Source organism: Lissotriton vulgaris, chromosome 7, assembly GCF_964263255.1.
Source record: "Lissotriton vulgaris chromosome 7, aLisVul1.2, whole genome shotgun sequence".
In the NCBI taxonomy this organism is placed as follows: Eukaryota; Metazoa; Chordata; class Amphibia; order Caudata; family Salamandridae; genus Lissotriton; species Lissotriton vulgaris.
Genome location: NC_141695.1, coordinates 518,028,216 through 518,047,121, shown reverse-complemented (window position 1 = coordinate 518,047,121; position 18,906 = coordinate 518,028,216). Strand labels below are relative to the sequence as shown.

Below are 18,906 nucleotides of genomic sequence, written 5' to 3'. Positions count from 1 at the left end.
GCTACCGGACCCGGTCTCACTGGCGAAATAAAATTCCTTGGCAGCGCGATCAGGCAGCTGCCTACAGTCAGTGGGTGCCGGTCGTCCAGTGTTTGTCACATTACAATCAGGGCTCGAGTCGGGGTACCACGCGGGTAGATGGCGTCCCCCCACTTTTTTTCCAGGGGGGACAGCGTCCCCCCTGCTTACTTGTTAAAACGCCATCCACCCTGCCCTGGCCTGCTCCTTCAGCATGCGATGCAGCGCGCACCGACCAAAGCAGACATTTCCGGGTGAAGCCTCGGACTGCTCACCGCACCCACGCCTATCACAGCTCTTGCAACCCGCCCCACCCCTTCTTAACCTTGCCGAGGGGACTCAGATCTACCAGTGGAACAGAGACGTCTGCGACCAATCAGTGGCCATAGCAGACGTCACTGGATGGGTGTTTCTGCACCTCAGCAGTCCCGCCCTCGTGCGCCATGCCCTTTATTCACTTTTAAGGTAAGTGTAAGCAAGTTTAATGGCTCCACTTGTTATTTTTTGTCCCTTTCTGCCCCCTGTTTGACTCGTTTTCCCTTGTTTTTGTCCCTTTCTGCCCTCTGTTCGACTCGTTTTTTGTGCCTTTCTTCCCTCTGTTCGACTCGTTTTCCCTTGTTTTTGTGCCTTTCTGCCCTCTGTTCGACTCGTTTTATGTGCCTTTCTGCCCTCTGTTACTCGTTTTTCCCTTTTTTTCGTTCCTTTCTGCCCTCTGTTAGACTCGTTTTTCTCTTTTTTCTTGCCTTTCTGCCCTGTGTTCCCCTACTTTTCCCTTGTTTTTGTGCCTTTCTGACCTCTGTTAGGCTCGTTTTTCCCCCTTTTTTTCGTGCCTTTCTGCTCTCTGTTCACCTTGTTTTCCCTTGTTTTTGTGCCTTTCTGCCCTCTGTTAGACTCGTTTTCCCTTGTTTTTGTGCCTTTCTGCCCTCTGTTAGTCTCGTTTTTCCCTTGTTTTTTGTTCCTTTCGGCCCTCTGTTCGACTCGTTTTTTGTGCCTTTCTGCCCTCTGTTAGACTCGTTTTCCCTTGTTTTTGTGCCTTTCTGCCCTCTGTTAGTCTCGTTTTTCCCTTGTTTTTTGTTCCTTTCGGCCCTCTGTTCGACTCGTTTTTTGTGCCTTTCTGCCCTCTGTTAGACTCGTTTTTCCCTTGTTTTTTTGTGCCTTCCTGCCCTCTGTTAGACTCATTTTTCCCTTGTTTTCTTGTGCCTTTCTGCCCTCTGTTAGACTCGTAATCTAAGATTACGTTGATCTATGAGCCCCTTCTCAAAATTATTTTAATGTAGCAAGTTGTTAAGTATTTTTGCATATATTTTAGAAAGTTTTTCTATAGGATTATGGGCATGAGCTTAGCGGACTAGTACTCCTTCACACACTTGATGAATATTCTGTCGGCCTTACTAGAAGCGCATTATATCCTATTGCACTAGCGCTTTATGGAATCACTTCATGCCTTCTTCAAATTTTTCAATACATCTTAGTGCTAGAGTTTAAGCTACCTGAGAAGTGAGCCAACTAAATCCTGAAGATGAGGTGGTGGGATGTAGGTGCAGAGATATCGGGTTCTCAGAATATCGGTTTCTGGTCGGTATCCCTACAGCCAAATCTAACCAACTCATAATGAAAGTTTTAGATGGCTAATTTTCCTAAAGTTTCACAAGCTGTTTTTGTCCTGGGAAAGAGAAATAACCTTGAGGATGTGGAATAACTTGAGAAAGTTGTCAATATTAGTGGTAAGCTAGTGCAGATCTGGGATTGTTGGTCGGGTAAGGTGTCCTGAACAAAGAAAACCTGTAGTCTCCCTTGGTGAAGCATTGTCTAGAGGTGGGAGTTACGGGCAGTTTGAACTTGCACCATTAGCTCCTGCCCCACCTTAACCCAAGGTGTTACCAGGTGCACAGCTGCACCTGTTAAAGCTGGGTCCGATGTTCCTACACCCAGTGATCCCTGGTGCGGAGCCACTGGGCCACACGATATTAGCTCAATTGGCTGCAGTCTACTCCACAAAATAGCTTATATGCACCTGTTTGTTCCAATTAATTCTCAGTATCTTTGCACCTATGTGACATTGTGTGCATGCATTATGCATGAGAGATGCATGTTTTTCTGGTACCCTAGGTGAAGTGACTTTCTGATACTCCTGGGCAATGGGGTACACCTTTGGGCAATTTTAGGGTAAAATAGTGTCATTTGTTTATGGCGCCCTTGAATCTGTCTTGTAGGGCTTGGCACAATACAGTCAATGTGATATGATATGTGTAGCACATAATAATTATCCTATTGTTGTAAGTGTTAGACCTGGTATCGTTTGGTGTGGTTTACCCTGACTTTTTACTTTCTAACCACCAGTTTTTGACTTCGTCTTTTCTGACTTTAGGACTCTTGAGCACTTTACCACTGCTGACCAGTGCTAAAGTGCATGTGCTCTGTATCTCAAATGTGATGACAATTGGCATCCTTGATTGGCACATTTGGTTTACTTATAGGTCCCTACTAAAGTGCACTAACTGTGCCTAGGGCCTATAAATCAAATGCTACTAGTGTGCCACCCACCTAAGTAGCCTTTTAACTATGTCACAGGCCTGCCACTGCAGAGCCTGTGTGTGCAGTTTTAAACTGCCATTTCGACCTGGTAATTTTACCTACTTGCCAGGACCAAACCTTCCGTTTTTTTGACATATAGGTCACCCCTAGGCCCTGGACAGGCATGGGCAGAGTTGTTCTTAAAAGATATGAAATGTACTCTTAAGTTTTACATGCCCCAACTTCATCCATATTTGGGCTGTTAATTCCCCCACACAGGGACCTTAATTCACTCACTGGCTTAAGTACTGAGCAGCTTCAATTGTTAAATCTTGCAATATGTGCAAATGATAGATCTGCCTCACATGTGATGTCACTTCCTGCCGTGATGTCACTTCCTGCCGTGATGTTCCTTCCTGCCGTGATGTTCCTTCCTGTTGTGTTGTCACTTCCTGCCGTGATGTCACTACCTGTGACGCCACCTAAATTGGAGAGTCCCCCCACTTCTTTTTTTAGGACTTGAGCCCTGATTACAATAGTAACTCTAAGGTGACACTGTTTCTCGCTGCTCAAATGAGTGCAATTTGTGAATATTTTAATGCTTCCCTCGTCTTAATTGCTAGATTTTACTCGCCAGAAAATGTCACTCATAGTCGTTGAAATGTCACTCATAATTAAACTGAAATTATGAAAAATGTCACACATGGCACATCTGAAACCTTGGCAGCTGTGCATTTGTGTGAAAGTCATTAGATAACTTTTACCTCCAAGAAACAAAAGAAGTTAGTTCCAGGCAATAATGCCATATATATGCCTTCTCAGAAAACAGAAATATTTGGAGAGCTCTTCGTGGAAATTCGTAACGTACATTATATGAATGTTACATGTTTGCTTATTTATGACACTTTCCTACTGGACATGTGCAGTTCGCACTTGTAACAAGAATAAATTAATGGTATTGATGAATAAAACGTAGTTACTCTTGTGTATCAAACCCAAATTGCATATATTTTTCAAACTACATAAAAAAATACATGTAATGCTATAAAATGTAATAAAAATATTTGTAACTTTAAATTTATTTTCTTTTGAGTTTAAATATTTTCACTTACCCGAGTATCATTTATTTCTACTACACCTCAGAAAATTGAGATCATCAATGCGCTTTTATTATTTTGAGCAGCAATTATTCCTGGCTGGTTCGTTAACTTTCATGTTCTGAAACATTTAAAAAATACATTAGTCTTTGTTTGTGAATACTCACTGTCACACATCTATGGATATTCACCACATTTTGAAAATTGTTTCCATGATCATTCGTATGACACAACCTTGGAAATTTCCACTAGTGTTTAACAGGCTAAAAAAAGTAACAGACAAATAAGGAACTTGTGCACGTTTTTCTACATTCCCCATTACTCATGCTTTGTAAATCGTATAAGATGTGCATGCAGAGCATACATCTTATTTTGAGGTCTAGCTCTGTGATGAAGTTTGTAAAGAGGACTTCGAAGACTTTTTCGTTGTTTTTCTTGTCAGATATTTAAGGGTGCAGGTTAAAACCAAAGCACTTTATTTTCACCTACTATAGTTACAATTCCTGGATAGATCATTTATCTGGTGCTAGGTTTATATATAAAGCCTACTTACAGACGTCAAATGTAAGCCTTTAAGACCTAACTTTGAAAATATGTTTGTGAGTATGTTGTTCAATGGCTACGGCCTCTGACATCATCATCAATGAGCACAAGGAATTGTCTGCTGGTACTGCATAACTTGTTGAGGACAGAACTACTTTAATGCTAAATCCCTAAAGTGGTTATTTGTTGACTGCCCCTTCCCATCTAGTGAGCCATTCAAACCTTTAACCTTCACATGCTTCATACTTTTGAGGAGAGGGAGGGGGTGGAATAGTGATATATGGTATGACCTACGCAGCACTCAGGTCTGCCAAGTATCACGTAACGGACGTGACTCTAACGCATTTCAGTGTGGTGTTCCGCAAAACCGCACTGAAATGCTTTGTCACGCATTTTAATGGCACTGTCTTTCTGCTGTACCAACCGCGCTGAAGTGGCAACGCCAGACTGCTACTAGCGCGCGCCGACCTCTGCGACTCTCAGAGTGCTAGAGTTAATGATGATCTTGTGTACTACTGCTGCTGCTACAATTTATCTTAAAAATGTATTGCTGACATTCCCACCCCCGGCGCGATCGCGAGCACTGGCGCGGCTGAGTCACTCATTACAGCCCTGACGTCACCCAGCCAAATGGCAGGCCTTTGCCCATTCAGACACTGTAACCCGCGGCGGACGGGGCCTGCCCTCAGCAGTGGTTGCCTACTGGTGCCGCCGGGGAGGGGGAGGGATGTGACCTCACATCCTGGATGTAGGAAGTGAGGTTGGGATTTGTAGGAACTTAAGCGGGAACTCGACCGGAGAATGGATTGCCGCGCGCCGGGGGCAGACCGAGTAACTGTCCTGTCCTCGTCCCGGCGCATGAACTCAGTGTGTGTGTGGACGAAGCTGCGCATATTTACTGGTGTTGAACGCGGGCAGCATCACTCAGCAGCATGGCGCCTGAGTGGCCTCGGCCGCTGTGGAGTCACAGTCACCCTGGAATGCAAATGCCAGGGTGGGAGCCCTGGGGCCCTGTCGGCATACGCTGGCTACAACATGGCATCATGATCTAATTGTTGGTCCGCCGGCCCAGCAACACACATGCCCAACTAGTGCATGTGTCTGATTGTCAATTTCCTGCCTCAGCGTCCAGTGTAGTGTGCACCTGCATGATGCCTAAGTTAAAGGAAGGCAGTCCAGTGTAATGAATGCCAGAACACACTGCAGTACTGAGCCCCAGAAAAGATAAGCACTGCTTCAGCCTATCTACTACCATGCCAGCACCAACAACATTCATCTAAATTATCAGAGAAAACTGCATTAGAAAACCGACACCAGTACAGTAAGCGTTTTAATATCTTGGCAAATACAAAAGGTATTTTACCCATATTTGTACATACTTTAAACCGTGCATATGATATAAAAACATTATACAATGTGTTCCTAAGCTGCCCTAAGAACACCTGACTGATGTAAACAAAGACAGAAAGTGTATTTCAAAAATTAATACGGACAATTTCATATAAAGTTCCCTTAAAAATTAAGTCAAGGCCTTAGCAAACTGTTAAAGAAATGGTGGCTGGTATTTCTTCTGCAAAAAGTGGCAATCCTAAGTGAGTACCTATTGAGGCCCGTATTTAGAGGCCACCACTCTCTGCAGCACTGAACCCCTGACAGATGACAGTACGATCATCTTAGAAAGGGGCAATAGGTGAGTGAACTTCCTTTTCAGGTATTTCATAGTCGTTTCAATATCTTTTTGAAACTTCTCATTACTTGATGCTGACAATATAGTCCTTTGCAGCCAAACCCCGCTGGGTCTCCAACGCGCTATAACAAGGCTGCATAAATGCACCTGTACGCATGGGCTGCATTTCAACTACAAAAAAACGAAAGTGGTCTGCTTTGCGTCTCAGCCAGGGCAGCAAACATTCAGATGGCACATCGCTGGAAACAACATAGAGCAAAGTGCCACATATAAGTATCTGGGAGTACTGGTTGATTCAAGATGGTCATTAAGAGAGCACACCCTGTACAGAAAAGCCCAGGCAAATAAATTGCGGTTTGCCTTAAACATACTGAAAACAAAAATAAAATGTCTATCTAATGAATACCTGCTGAAAGTGATTGCTGCCAAATTTTTACCTTCCCTCACGTACGGCTCCGACCTATATAGAGGCAAAGACTCACATTTCCTGAACCACCAACAGTCAGCGTTGTTTAAACACCTTTACCAAATCCTGCAGTTTGTATCACAGGCGCAGGTACGCCTCGAATTCGGGTTACTAAATCAGCACCAAGCCAGACAAGCCGCCATAAGAAAAACATGCTGGAAACTAAGAGCAGCTCAAGAGGACACGCTGATGGGTCACTGTTGGTCTGAAATTAACAATCAAACAAAAGGAAAAAAGGCATGGAAAACAACACTGGAAGAAGCATTGAAAAACTTAGACATGCAAGAGACGTGGAACACCAAACATATCTTCGCGGCCTTCAAAAAAGCAGCCAATGGTGCGGCAAAACATAAATCTTGGATTGCTGACAAAGCAGCATTGGCTAAGAAAAAACACGGCTGGATGGTACTGGCCACGTATGAGGGATGCGTCCCGCAATCGTATCTAGTTAACTACATAACACCATCTACGCAACAAATGCTACTACGACTGCGGCTGGGAACCTATACCACAAAAGATCAGATCCCGGCATGGCGGCAAACATGGCCAACAGCACTGTGCAGACTTTGTGGTCTCTCTGAAGAAACTTTGATTCACGTCCTGTACATCTGTCCCTCTCTGAGCATCTTGAGACGGTATTATCTCCTTCAAATATTCCGCCTTTTCCAAATCAGAACTTGTCGGTCGACAGTCATGTTAGTACTGAACAGCCAACAGCTGCAGACAGCCTGCAGGGCCTCCAGATTTTTTCAGAAAGCGAGCCTCCTACTGCTGAAAAACGAAAAAGAGGTGATCAATGGGACAAAACCCAAAGTCTGAGTGAAACAAATTACTTTGAAGTTAGATAATGAAAGATAGACTTTATTACTCCAAAATGGACATCAGTTTGTAGATGCATTTTTATTTATTTATTTTATGGAATAAGCTCTTTTGAAATTTACTCTTTTATAAAGGTTTTAACTAACCATACACAATAAAATTTTACTTACGTACTCATTACTTGAAAGTGTGTAATTTCGGATCTTTATTTCAATGCACTTCATTGCTTGATTTGACTTGTGGAAGTGTCACAGTATGTGTTACACATGTTGTCACATGTTGCCATTGAATGTCACTCATATGTACAGTGAAATCATGAAAATGTGACACTTAAGAAGTCAGAAAACCTGCCAGCTTACGCGCTTGAGACCGAGAGACAGTATAATCGCTTAGCTGCACTTGCTATGCTATAATATTTGCATTTTAGGATACTGTGTGGTCATAGGATACTGTGTGGTCATGAATGATCAGATTAATAATATCATCTTCTGAGCAGCTGCAGTTTATGCCTTCTGTTACTGAGAACTGCTGTCACCTTGTCATTTCTGGTGCTTTGCAGCAGTTTTCAGATCTTCTCAGTTTCTTGTTGCTCAAATGGGTGTAATTTCTGATATTTAAATGTTTACCACGTCTTCTTTCCGTGATTTTGCTCTTGAGAAAGTGTCACTCATAATCGTTGAAACGTCACTCACAATTACACTGGAAGTATGAAAATGTCACACATAGCAATCTGAAACCTTGGCAGCTATGAGCACTGCAACTCCCAGCACTACTGTGGGAGGGGCTTCACAGAGGGAGAAACTACATATGCTACATTATGAAAGGTATACATTGGTTACCTACAGCTATGAATCTCCAAGCCTGGTATTCTATTTAGATCATCACTGGCTTTCCCCATTTACCATGGCAGGTTTCAGCGCTGTTGTGATGTATTAGTGAGGGATAGGCTGTTGGACTATTGAAAAACGCAAATGTGTATTGTGTGGCAGTGGAATACTGGGTTCAGTGGTAAAGGGGTTGTATTTACATACCAGATTAATGGCCAGAAGAAGGAGCCCGAAAATCGTTTCCTAACATTTTGTGAATAACTCCTTTACACATGAGAGACTGAAAATGAAGTCTTTGGGAATCCATAGTGCATATAAGTTCAACTTCTGTAGCTCTTTGCAAGATTTGGAACACTAGTGTTTCAGACTTCAACAAGAAAGCAAAGCGCAGATACTTACCTATTGTAATCATGCTAGCCAAGTATGCTGAATATGTAAACTAAATATATATTTTTTATTTTCGAATTATACCAATTACCTCTTTCAATCTCTCTCACAAAATATATGAATGTACAAGTTTGGTTTGTTTGTGACTCTTTCCTACTCAGACGTATGCAATGCCTTCCTGACTGTTCACTTTCTCCTCTAAAACTGTTTTTAATTCTGCCATCCATCTTCTCTTTAAACTTTCTCCCACTGATAGAATGTCTTCGTACCCTATACTTATTTTCTGGCTACCTCTCTCTTTCCGTATCCAGTCCTGCTTCCCATGCATTGTCCCCAAATGTGTCCATGGTGTATCCCTTCTTTATCGTTCTTCTCTTGTTCACCTTTATATTCCAATTAGTACCCTACCTTCTGCTTCTTAGTTTAATGTGCCTTCCCTTGTGCTCCCTCCTGATTTAAAACATTTTCATTTCGAGCCCTAAGCTTTTGAACTCCCCTTCTCTCACACGCTCACTCTGTAAACTCCGCCCCCTTACCCTTTTTTTGAGCCTCTTTGAAATCTCATCTCCTCCATGAGGAATCCTCAACAGGCTCTAGTACTTTTCCGTGGCTTAACTAAATCACCCTTCTGCGCGCCTTTATCTTGTTTATTGTTATGTACTGTTTTGAAGTGTTTCTTACTGGGCACTGTATGGTGCATAGCTATAAACACTCTATGAATAAAATATTATGTTATTACTGTATTTTCAGATAGTCATGTAATTTTCCATTTTTTGCCCCTACAGTACTAAACTTGCAAGATCTCTGCTGCCGCGCCATTGTTTCTTGTACCCCTGTTCATCTGGTTGACAAGCTCCCGCTTCCGGTTGCCTTAAGAAGCCATCTCAAGTCTTTCTCCATGGCCAATGGCTTGAACGCCAGGATGATGCATGGACGTTCATATTCCCTTACTGCCAATAACAATAACAAAAGGAATAGTTTAAAGAAAGTGAAGATCATCCGTCCACCACAGAGCCCACCAAAAGACTGTACACGCAACAGTTGTAAAATAACATAGCTCTGAAGGCAAAGCCAAGTGGAATTTATTTTGGTGTCTTCGAAAATAAGAACCCTTGTCAGAGTGAGGGGTATTCAGCGGGAGCAAACTGTGTAATATAACTACACATAAGAAATGGAAAGCACGATCTTGGTTTTAAGTTTGCTCTTGACAAATATGCTGCTTAAGAATGGATAGAAACATTCAGTACAATAAAAACAATTTAAAACATTGCTGTTTTAAGTAAATATTTTGACTTTTTTGCATGAAACTTTGTTTTAGATGTGTGCTTGTAAAAGGAACTACTTGCAGTTTTGGAGACTTGATTACATGAACTTTTGGGAAAAGTTGGATATGTACTTACACTTATGATTGAGGTGTGTAATCAAGATGAATCAATTTGCAAAGAAAAGGATGTGAAAAATATTTTATAACACAATGTATTGTATACATTGTTCAGCTGTACAGGTATGGTAGCACAACTTCGAGTGATGTTACAGTAGCCGTTTATACGTTTTGGTTAATGTTCACTTCTGTATCTTTGATGCACTCGTTTGAATAAGCTGTTGGCGCATATCAAGGATTTTATGCACATATTAATGAATTTATCAGATTTGTGTATGAAGCAGGTTGTTTGATAACGTTTTGCTATGTTATTTAATACTTTTGGAATTATTCTGTGATTTATATGCTTATTTTCTGTAATTCGACTTTCTTTTTTATCAAGATGTTTGAAAGTTTGCCAAGTTGAAATGGAAAGTAAATGCCAAAGACATCTGCTGTAATGTGAATGTTTTCATATATTATAACAATGGAACAGTTAAAAGAATGTGATTTAAGAGCTGTTTTATAAGAGAGAACACTATTATTTAAAATAAATGTTTATGACCAAAACGTTTTTCTTCTTTGGGCTGGTGTATCTGCCAAATTATCAGCACTGATCGTGTGCATAAAATGTTAATTAGGTTTAATGAACCTACGAGCCCGAGTTTGGTCTTTAGCAGTCTACTGATTTTTACAATACACAGACGCCCCCCTATTCAGCACAGACAAAACACGGCTTGAAAAAGGTGGAAATACACTTGAATTCACACTACAATCAATCATTCAATTACCAAAACTATTCTACCTAAGGGTATGATGTTCTAACTATACAGTAATATCTTGTAACCTAACTGTAGAAGCAACTCAAACCTTTTCTCTATCTGAGCGTAGTTCTACTATAATTACACTGACAAATGATTGCTTTTATTTGATAGCATCAACAATCAAAAAGATAAGATTTTAACAATTTACTGGCAAAAATATTCACAATATGGCAAACCGGAAACAACATTTAAAACCGACAAAATGAGATAAATGTTGTACTGTTAAGAAAACGAAAACGAATGAGTGCAGTATTTCATACAATATAAGAGAATAGAGAACAAAGTTTAAGAAGGCAAAATGAGATCAATGTTTTATTAATTTCAGGAAAGGATGAATACACGTAGTACTTCATATTAAGGTATGAGGTTTAGGATGCGATATGGCAGTAAGATGAACTGACAAAAAGGATTGCAACCAGCGTTTGGAATTGTAAGCAATATTTCTCAAATTTGTTCTCCTCAACTTACTCTGTTATGCAGGTTTAAAACATAGAATGGACGTGGGGTATCTTTGATCTAAATTAGCTGTCGGAAATCAATTCGAAACCTTGATAAAATGGGGCAGACAGACAAGCTAGTTTGTTTAGTTCCTGCTAATAGTTCTGGGTCAGTATATTTTACATTGAGTTCCTAATAACAGCATTGTCTGAAGGATAGAGGTCTTGGGCACAAAAAAATAATCACCAAAATGTCCAGCTGCTTGCCATGGTAAAGCAATCCCTGAAAGTACAATAGATATTTTGGTTAAATGAATCCTTAAACAAGATGCTTTCAAATAGGGGTAGCAGAATGAAGTCCTAATCACACAAAACAATGAGTAAAAGGTGGTGTCTTCGCAGTGCGGTTTGCAGCTTTTGGTTAACCCTATTCAGGCCTGTGCTCAAAAGTGCACTTTTTTTCCAATATGCTTTTCTTTGCATTACTCATTGTTTTACAGCACAACGCTTTCAAATAGTACAATGGCACAATATTTTTGCGGTTACCTGCCGTGGGGGTCATTGTCAGTATTTAAAGTGTCTATCGTACATGGTAGTGGATATGCCATTTTGTTTTATGTGAAATAAACTTTGAGAAAAAAAACATCCATTTTATATCATAGGACACAGATATCGAAATGCACACACAATTGTCAAATAGGAAAACAATATCCCAGATGTATAGTGGATAGCTTGTGGTTTAACGTAATGAAGAAGAGGGCCCACCTCTACAGGCTCGCACTAAATGTGGTCTGTAGTGGCTATAACAGCATGCAGGCCCCTTAAGAAAAGCTTCAACTGGCACCACATTTTGACCCTACCTGGATTGTTCATAGTCTGACCCTTGAGGTGAAGATAAATTGTAAATTTGGTAAAATGAAGTATTTCAGACCGGACCATTCGTTTGCAAACCCGGTTACCCCCCTTTTCCTCCTCCCCCTCCCCCCGCCCCAGGACATGCAAGTATTTCATGTGTGTAGTGAATGGCTGCCATATTCTATCGAATTTGTAGACCCTGTTGTGAACTATGGCAGATAGCTTCTCAATCGAAAAGATGGTCGAGACTTTGCTCCCTCACAGAGCTACGGGGGAGGTGACTGATGAATGTTTCTATGATTGGGCAATCAATAGTCGGGCCCCCAGAAGTAAGTGGGTGATGAGTTTACCCAGAGGTTCTCCAGTAGTGAATCTTTCATAGATTCACATGCTTTTATCTTCCCTGTCTTCATGGTGGGAGTAGAAGTACAAAGAAATCACCAAAAGGAAAGAAAAACTTTGACATCCCCTGTCAGAGCCACCAGACCTCGGATTTCTAACCGCACGTTGTGTGTAAGGGAGTCTTCCTGAGCTCTGCTCAATTTGTCAGGGAGTGAACTTTTGAACCTGCTTGAATTCACCTCAAGGTATTGTCTTTCTACCTTGTTTACGTCAAAGATATCTGATAGTTCTAAGAGAAGTCAGGTCCTGTATTTCCTGTGGGAAGGCAAGGCTTTTTTCTGAATATCCACACAAAGACTGACTGTATTGCCTTTACCCTAAACATACAGCCAAGGAATGTAAATACTGTAGAACCTTTTCAGCAAAAACTCTGATAGAGAAGCCAGTTGTTGTTATGGCTCCAGAAGAAGAAATCTAATCAGACTCTGGTTCTGATGTTGAAGAGAGCTCTGGGCCGTCATCAGTGGAGAGGAAGCGTAAAAATTAGGGTTCTACATCATTAAAGGCTGATTTAAAGAAATTAAAGGTAGAGAAATCCACCACTGCCGACAAAATAAACCTTAAGCCAAAGGAATCGGGCCTGAGGAAATCCTGTACGGCTTCTCTGCCTGTCACATCTCTCAAACAGGCTTCGTCGACGAAGAAAGCACCTTCGACGGACCAGTCGTCGAGGACTTCCTCTAAATCTCTGACTTCCATAGAGACGACTTCTTCGTCGACCGCCGTGACGATAGCATCGTCAACGAACAGGGTGACGACAATTTCATCGTCGATGGCTTCGGCGGTGACGAAAAACACTGTGTCGACGATTGCGTCTACAGCTTCGCCGATGGGAACACCGTCGTTGAGGGCGTCGACGGGCGCTCCGTCGACGACATTCTTCAAATCACCGTCTCGCCCAGTATCGAGAACGATCACTATCAGCCGTCTGCTGTCGTTCTCGGATCAAAAACAGGATACTAAAAGTCTCCATTTGCTTCCAAAATCACCAGGATTGTTACCTTCACCCAAGATTTCACCATCGCTTCCCTCTCACCTTCACGATACGGAGGAATCGGGGGGGAAAAAGTTTTTTTGGCCCGCTAACAGTCCCTCACAGCTCAGAGTCAACTCTCAGGACACTGATGAGGAAAAGGAAGGACAGTAAGAGTATATGGAAGGGGATTATTCATTCTCGGGTCGCTCTCAGGCCCAACGTTCCGACTTTTTCCAAGAGCACTATCCTGTAATGAGGCTTATGAAGAGTGTCAGAAGGTTCGGAGAGATTCCATCCTGTTACCGGTCTCCTTGGTTACAGACTTTAGGCATATGTTAAATGACTATTATAAGAGATTTCCAGACTCTCACGCTCCGGTTCCTTTGACACCCGGCGGTCCGAATATTCCAGTTGCTCCGCCTCCACCAGTAGTGACTCAGTCGCCTGTTGCGCAGGTTGAGAGACAGGTTCCTCGAAAGTTAGGCAGACTATCAACCCGAGGAGGGTGATCTCATTCAGGATCCGGATCTAATTGGTCAAGAATGGGATGATTATGTGGCACCATCTTCGCCATCGCCGTCCACTCCTCTGGCGGCTCCCCCTCCCCCACCCCCAGGAGATATTGGGACTTTCATGAAATTCTCGAGAGCGCCTCTAGAAGATCCGATTTGCCTTTGCCTGTGGTGCAAACCAAATGTTTTCTTTACGATTTTAAAGATGCAGCAAAGAAATCGGTTTGATCCATTTCGATTGTAGATTTCATTTGGAGTGAAGGTTTGAAGATAATGAAGACCCCAGCCTCGTTCCTGTTGTGTTACCGAGGATGGCAAAGAAATACAAGGCACCTGATTCGGCTCCGGCATGTTTAATTGGCCATCCTCGTCCAGAGTCAGTAATAATGCCGGCCGCCCAAAGGCGTTCTAGGAATCGGCAATCTCCTTATACAGTGCCTCCAGACAGGGAAGGCAAAAGCCTTGACAGCATAGGCAAATGCTTTGCTACTATGGCCGCTACTGCTATCAAGGCCTCTAACTCCTTAGCAATTGTAGTTAGTATGACCATCAGCTATGGTCAGATGTGGCTCCTCTTCTTGAATACCTCCCAGAGGATGAAAAGAAAGAAGTGAAGGACCTCCTGCAGGAGGGTGCTAAAGCGTCTTCGGAGGTGATTGATTCTGCAATGGATCTATCTTCAATTGCTTTCAGGCAAATGGCAGTTGCCGCAGTTCTCTATTGACAGGGCTGGCTTAGGGCGATGTCCTTCCGCCCTGAAGTTCAATCGAGAGTCCTGGATATGCCCTCCGATGGGGCAAATCTTTTTGGACAGCATGTAGACAAAGAGCTACTGGGCATCAAAAGGATACGGAGATCGTACGTTCCTTGGGCATGTTGCCCTAAAGGCTATTTCAGTCCTTTCGTGGAGGTAGAGGTAGAGGTAGAGGTCAATTCCAGTAAAGACCGTCATACCAGTCATACAGATATCAACCATATGGTCAGCAGAGTTACAGGCCTCAATACAGAGGACAGCAACAGCAATTTCTTGCCTCCAATCTGCCATACAATCAGCAATCGGCTACACGCAAGCCTGCAGGACAAGGAAAATCACAGGATTCCTCAAGACGTCAGTGATGTTTGTCTTCCGCCAGCCACCTCATCTCATTTTCAACCTCTACGGTCCCATCAGCTATTTCCATTTCTAAATCAATGGCATGCCATAACGAAGGACAAATGGTTACTGGACATCATCCACCACAGCAACACCCTAGAATTTGTCCTCAAGCCTCCTCAAACGCCACGTCCAAGAAAAGTGCAACATCATCATTTGTCCTTGTTAAGGCAAGAAATTTCGACTCTACTAAAGAAAGGGGGAATAGAAAAAATGCCTTTCGGACAACGAGTGAAGGGCTTTTATTCCAATTTCTTTCTAATAAAGAAAAAATGTGGGAAATGAAGACTGGTCATGGACATCATACATCAAGAAGCAGTCGTACAGAATGTTGTCCGTTCAAGAGATTCTCTTATTAATAAATGAGGGAGATTTTCTAGCGTTCCTCGATCTCTTGGATGCATACTTTCACATCATGCAAAGAATCACCAATTCCTAAGGTTGGAGGTGGCTGGGGATCACTTCCAGTTCAAAGTTTTGCCATTCTGCCTTCGCTCAGCTCCCAGAGTTTTCACAAAAATGTATTGCCCTGGTAGCGGTTTTTCTAAGAAGGCAGGGACACCAGGTTTACCCCTACCTGGACAACTGGCTGGTGAAAGGAACTACATTTCACTCTACCAGAGAATCTACGCTGGATTGTCAGCAGCTCTTTAAAATCTCTGGGGTTGCAACTCAACGTGGAGAAGTCACAATTGAGTCCGAGCCAGAAGCTTATTTTTCTATGGGCACTTCTGAACACAAGGTCGATTAAGGCGTTTCGCACTTCAGAACGGAAACTCAAGATAACACGCTTAACATCCCTTCTTGGCGCAAGAGAGTCCACGTCTGTGAGAGTATTCAAGTCTTTACTGGGGATGCTATCGTCATGCATCCCATTAATTCTGAATTGTCGACTGCCCATGAAGCTGCTCCAAGAGCAGTTAGGCATGCAGTGGATGCAGGTGCACGGCTCATTCGAGGAAATCGTCTCTCTCAGACAATGGAACAGGCTCCCTCATGGTGGGAGAAAGAAAGCAATATCTCTCCAGGCCTCTCATTTCAACCAGCACAGCCTTGTTATATTATGACAACAGATGCTTCAATGGAAGGTTGGGCAGGGAATCTCCAGGAATTGCAAATCCACTGAAAATGGTCTGTTCAAGAAACATTGTCACACATCAATGTTTTGGAGCGGAGGTCAGTTTTTCTGGGGCTGCAAGCCTTTCTTCCCCGAATCCAGGGATCCTCTGTTCTGGTAAGAACAAGCAACACCACAACAATGTTCTGTCTTGCCAAGCAAGGGGACACCAGGTCTCTCACATTGTCGGAACTGGCCCAGGAGATTTGGATGTGGCTGATTCAAAAATATCATTGCAGATAGAGCATGTTCCGGGCGTGGATAACGATTGGGCGGATTCTCTAAGCAGAACCAATTACCAATCTCACGAATGGGAGTTAGACGAGAACCAGCTGAATTGAGTCTTCAATCAGTGGGCCACTCCAAAACTGGATCTTTTCACGAAAGAAAGCAAAAGGAACTGCGAATAGTTTGCCAGCAGCTACCCTCAGAAGAACTCTTGGGGGAACGTCCTGCACATGCAGTGGACAGGGACATTCTCCTATGTGTTTCCGCCATTTCCCCTCCCAAGAGTATTGAGCAAAAGGAAGAAGGAACAATGTCATCTCATTCTCATAGCTGTGGCATGACAGAGGCAGTTTTGGTACACAGATCTTCTCCTGTGCTCGATATCCCCGCACATCCTCTCTTCTCTACTTCCAAACCTACTCTCAATGAACAACGATCAAATTGTTCATCCTCAGATAAAATAAGTTTGTCAGCTTGGATCCTCATGACTATTAATTCACAGATTTAGACATCACTCCGGATTGCAGGTCCATACTCCAGCGAGCCAGTGCTGCTTCCACTAATAGGTTATATGCTGCAAATAGAAAAGATTCTGCCATTGGTGCAAGGAGAAAGACTTGCATCTCTTGCTCTCAACCCCGTAACAGGTTTTGCCTTAGCTACTTCACTTAGCTAAATCGAAATTGGCGCACTCATCAATCAAAGTACACTTGGCGGCAATTTCCAGGTTTCACAGGAAACCAGGGGAACTCTCTTTGTGGTCAACAAGAATTGTTAAAGAATTCTTGAAAGGCCTCTTCAGGGTTTTCCCACCCTTAAAGCGCCCAGCAGTCCCATGGAAATTAAGACAGTGCTATCACAATTGATGAAATCGCCTTTCGAGCCCATAACAAGGCTGATTTAAAATATGTTTCATGGAAAATGGCTCTACTCTGCTTTTAGCCCTCACATCGGCTAGAAGGATCAGCGAAAATCAGGCTTTCATGGTAGCTGCACCTTTCCTTCAATTCAGACAAGACAAGCTTTTATTGAGGACAAATCCTCGTTTCATTCCTAAAGTTCCAACTTCTTTTCACTTGAATTAATCAGTTGTGCTCACCACGCACTTTGGAAATCCTTTAACTGCGGCTGAAAGAGCATTGCACTCGTCTGATGTGAAGACCTGCATCAAGTTCTACATTCACAGAACAAACACTTTCAGAAAATCGGATCAGCTATTTGCGTCCTTTACTTTGCTCAGGAAGGGACATACCCTTTCAAGGAACTGTATTGCACGTTGGATCTCCTCTGCAATTGTTTTCTGCCATAACAAGGCTGGAAAACCTCTATCTGTAAAAGTGGCTGCACACTCAGCAAGGAAGATGACAGCCTCTACAGCCTTGGTTGCTGGTGTATCACTTCCAGACATTTGCAGATCGGCAACATGGGCTAACGTGCATAAATTTACTAAGCAATATAGGGTTTTTTTTTTCTTTTTTGTCCTCATCTCACCTTGGCACGTACAAATGAACGCTGTCCGTCCTGGGCGCCCCGGGTTGAAGTTCTTGCTTTACCCAGAGCCGACCCGGCTACCCCTTTATTTCGGGGCCAGGTGTAATCATTGGACAATTTCGGGGTTTCTTACCAACCTCATTTCCTTGGCCCATTCCATCAGAGGTTGCCATACTGCGCTGTTCCTATTGTGTGCTATACTAGTTTCCAAGCGTGCTATTCTTAGTACAGATTGAAGCCATTGTTCGTGTAGGGGAGGGGTGACATCCTTCCAGACTTTACATATTTCCCTACGTGCAATTAAGATAAGAGTAAAAAATAAAGCTGCCTGTGTCTCCCTTAACCCATTTGTGAGATCAGTGTCCAAACCGAAAAAAAACCTTGCAGCGTTAAGACTAAGTTTCATCTTAAAGACACTCTCCTGTGTCCTCCCAATAGTAGCCCAAAAAGGGCCAATCATAGGGCACTCCTAGAAGCCTCTGGCATGTCACATCTGGGGCATACAGGGGGTGGGTTGACAAATTTTGCGATTTTCGTTTTTATTTTTTATTTTATTTTTTTTTATTTTTTTTTAGGGGTGTAGTAAAGCCTATTTCTCTTCCAGGGGATCCTCATCAATAGTCATAAGCACTGAATATTCCCGCCCATGTGCGGGACCCCGGAAACAATATAAAAATATATATGTATAAAACACATATATCTCGCTCCACATATATGTATGTACATATATCATTTTTCTCACATCAATGCAGCCCCAAAACTGAGGCTAAACAATGCAAACACATATACATGAACTGCAATTAGTAAGGAATCAAAAAACGCATTAGGTCAAAAAACCCTTGAACTTTGTGTTTTAATGAGTCAAACCACTCATAAATCCTGAAAATTGCTTATAAATAGACATTGTTAGCCCTCAGGCTGCATTGCAAAACAATATCATAGAAAATGAAACCATTTTCACAATAACTGGCACCGTGCCTTTAAGGCAGCCATGACCCCAGGCTTCCCATCATGCCTCAGGGGTGACAGTTAGGTCAGTTGTTCTTTCCGGCTCCTTCAGTCAGGACCCTGGTGAAACAGCTCCTTTTCTTTTTGACTTTCTGTCAAAAAATATTCAGCTTTTACTAGAATTTTTGACTTCACTCGACGTCTTTTAGACATAGAGTGCTGTTTGAACACTTTTTGTGCTTAAA

The 18,906-nt window shown here is 42.6% G+C and overlaps 1 protein-coding gene across 1 annotated transcript in view; it reads left to right on the top strand.

Moving 5' to 3' along the window:
* The window catches only part of RAB40B (RAB40B, member RAS oncogene family), a 369,612-nt gene extending 359,324 nt beyond the window's left edge, over positions 1-10,288 (top strand). Inside the window, exon 7 of the mRNA XM_086930598.1 lies at positions 9,144-10,288. Within this exon, the coding sequence (XP_086786724.1) occupies positions 9,144-9,415 (272 nt within the window). The 3' untranslated portion in view covers positions 9,416-10,288. The remainder of the gene's footprint in view (positions 1-9,143) is intronic.
* The last annotated feature ends 8,618 nt before the right edge of the window (positions 10,289-18,906 follow it).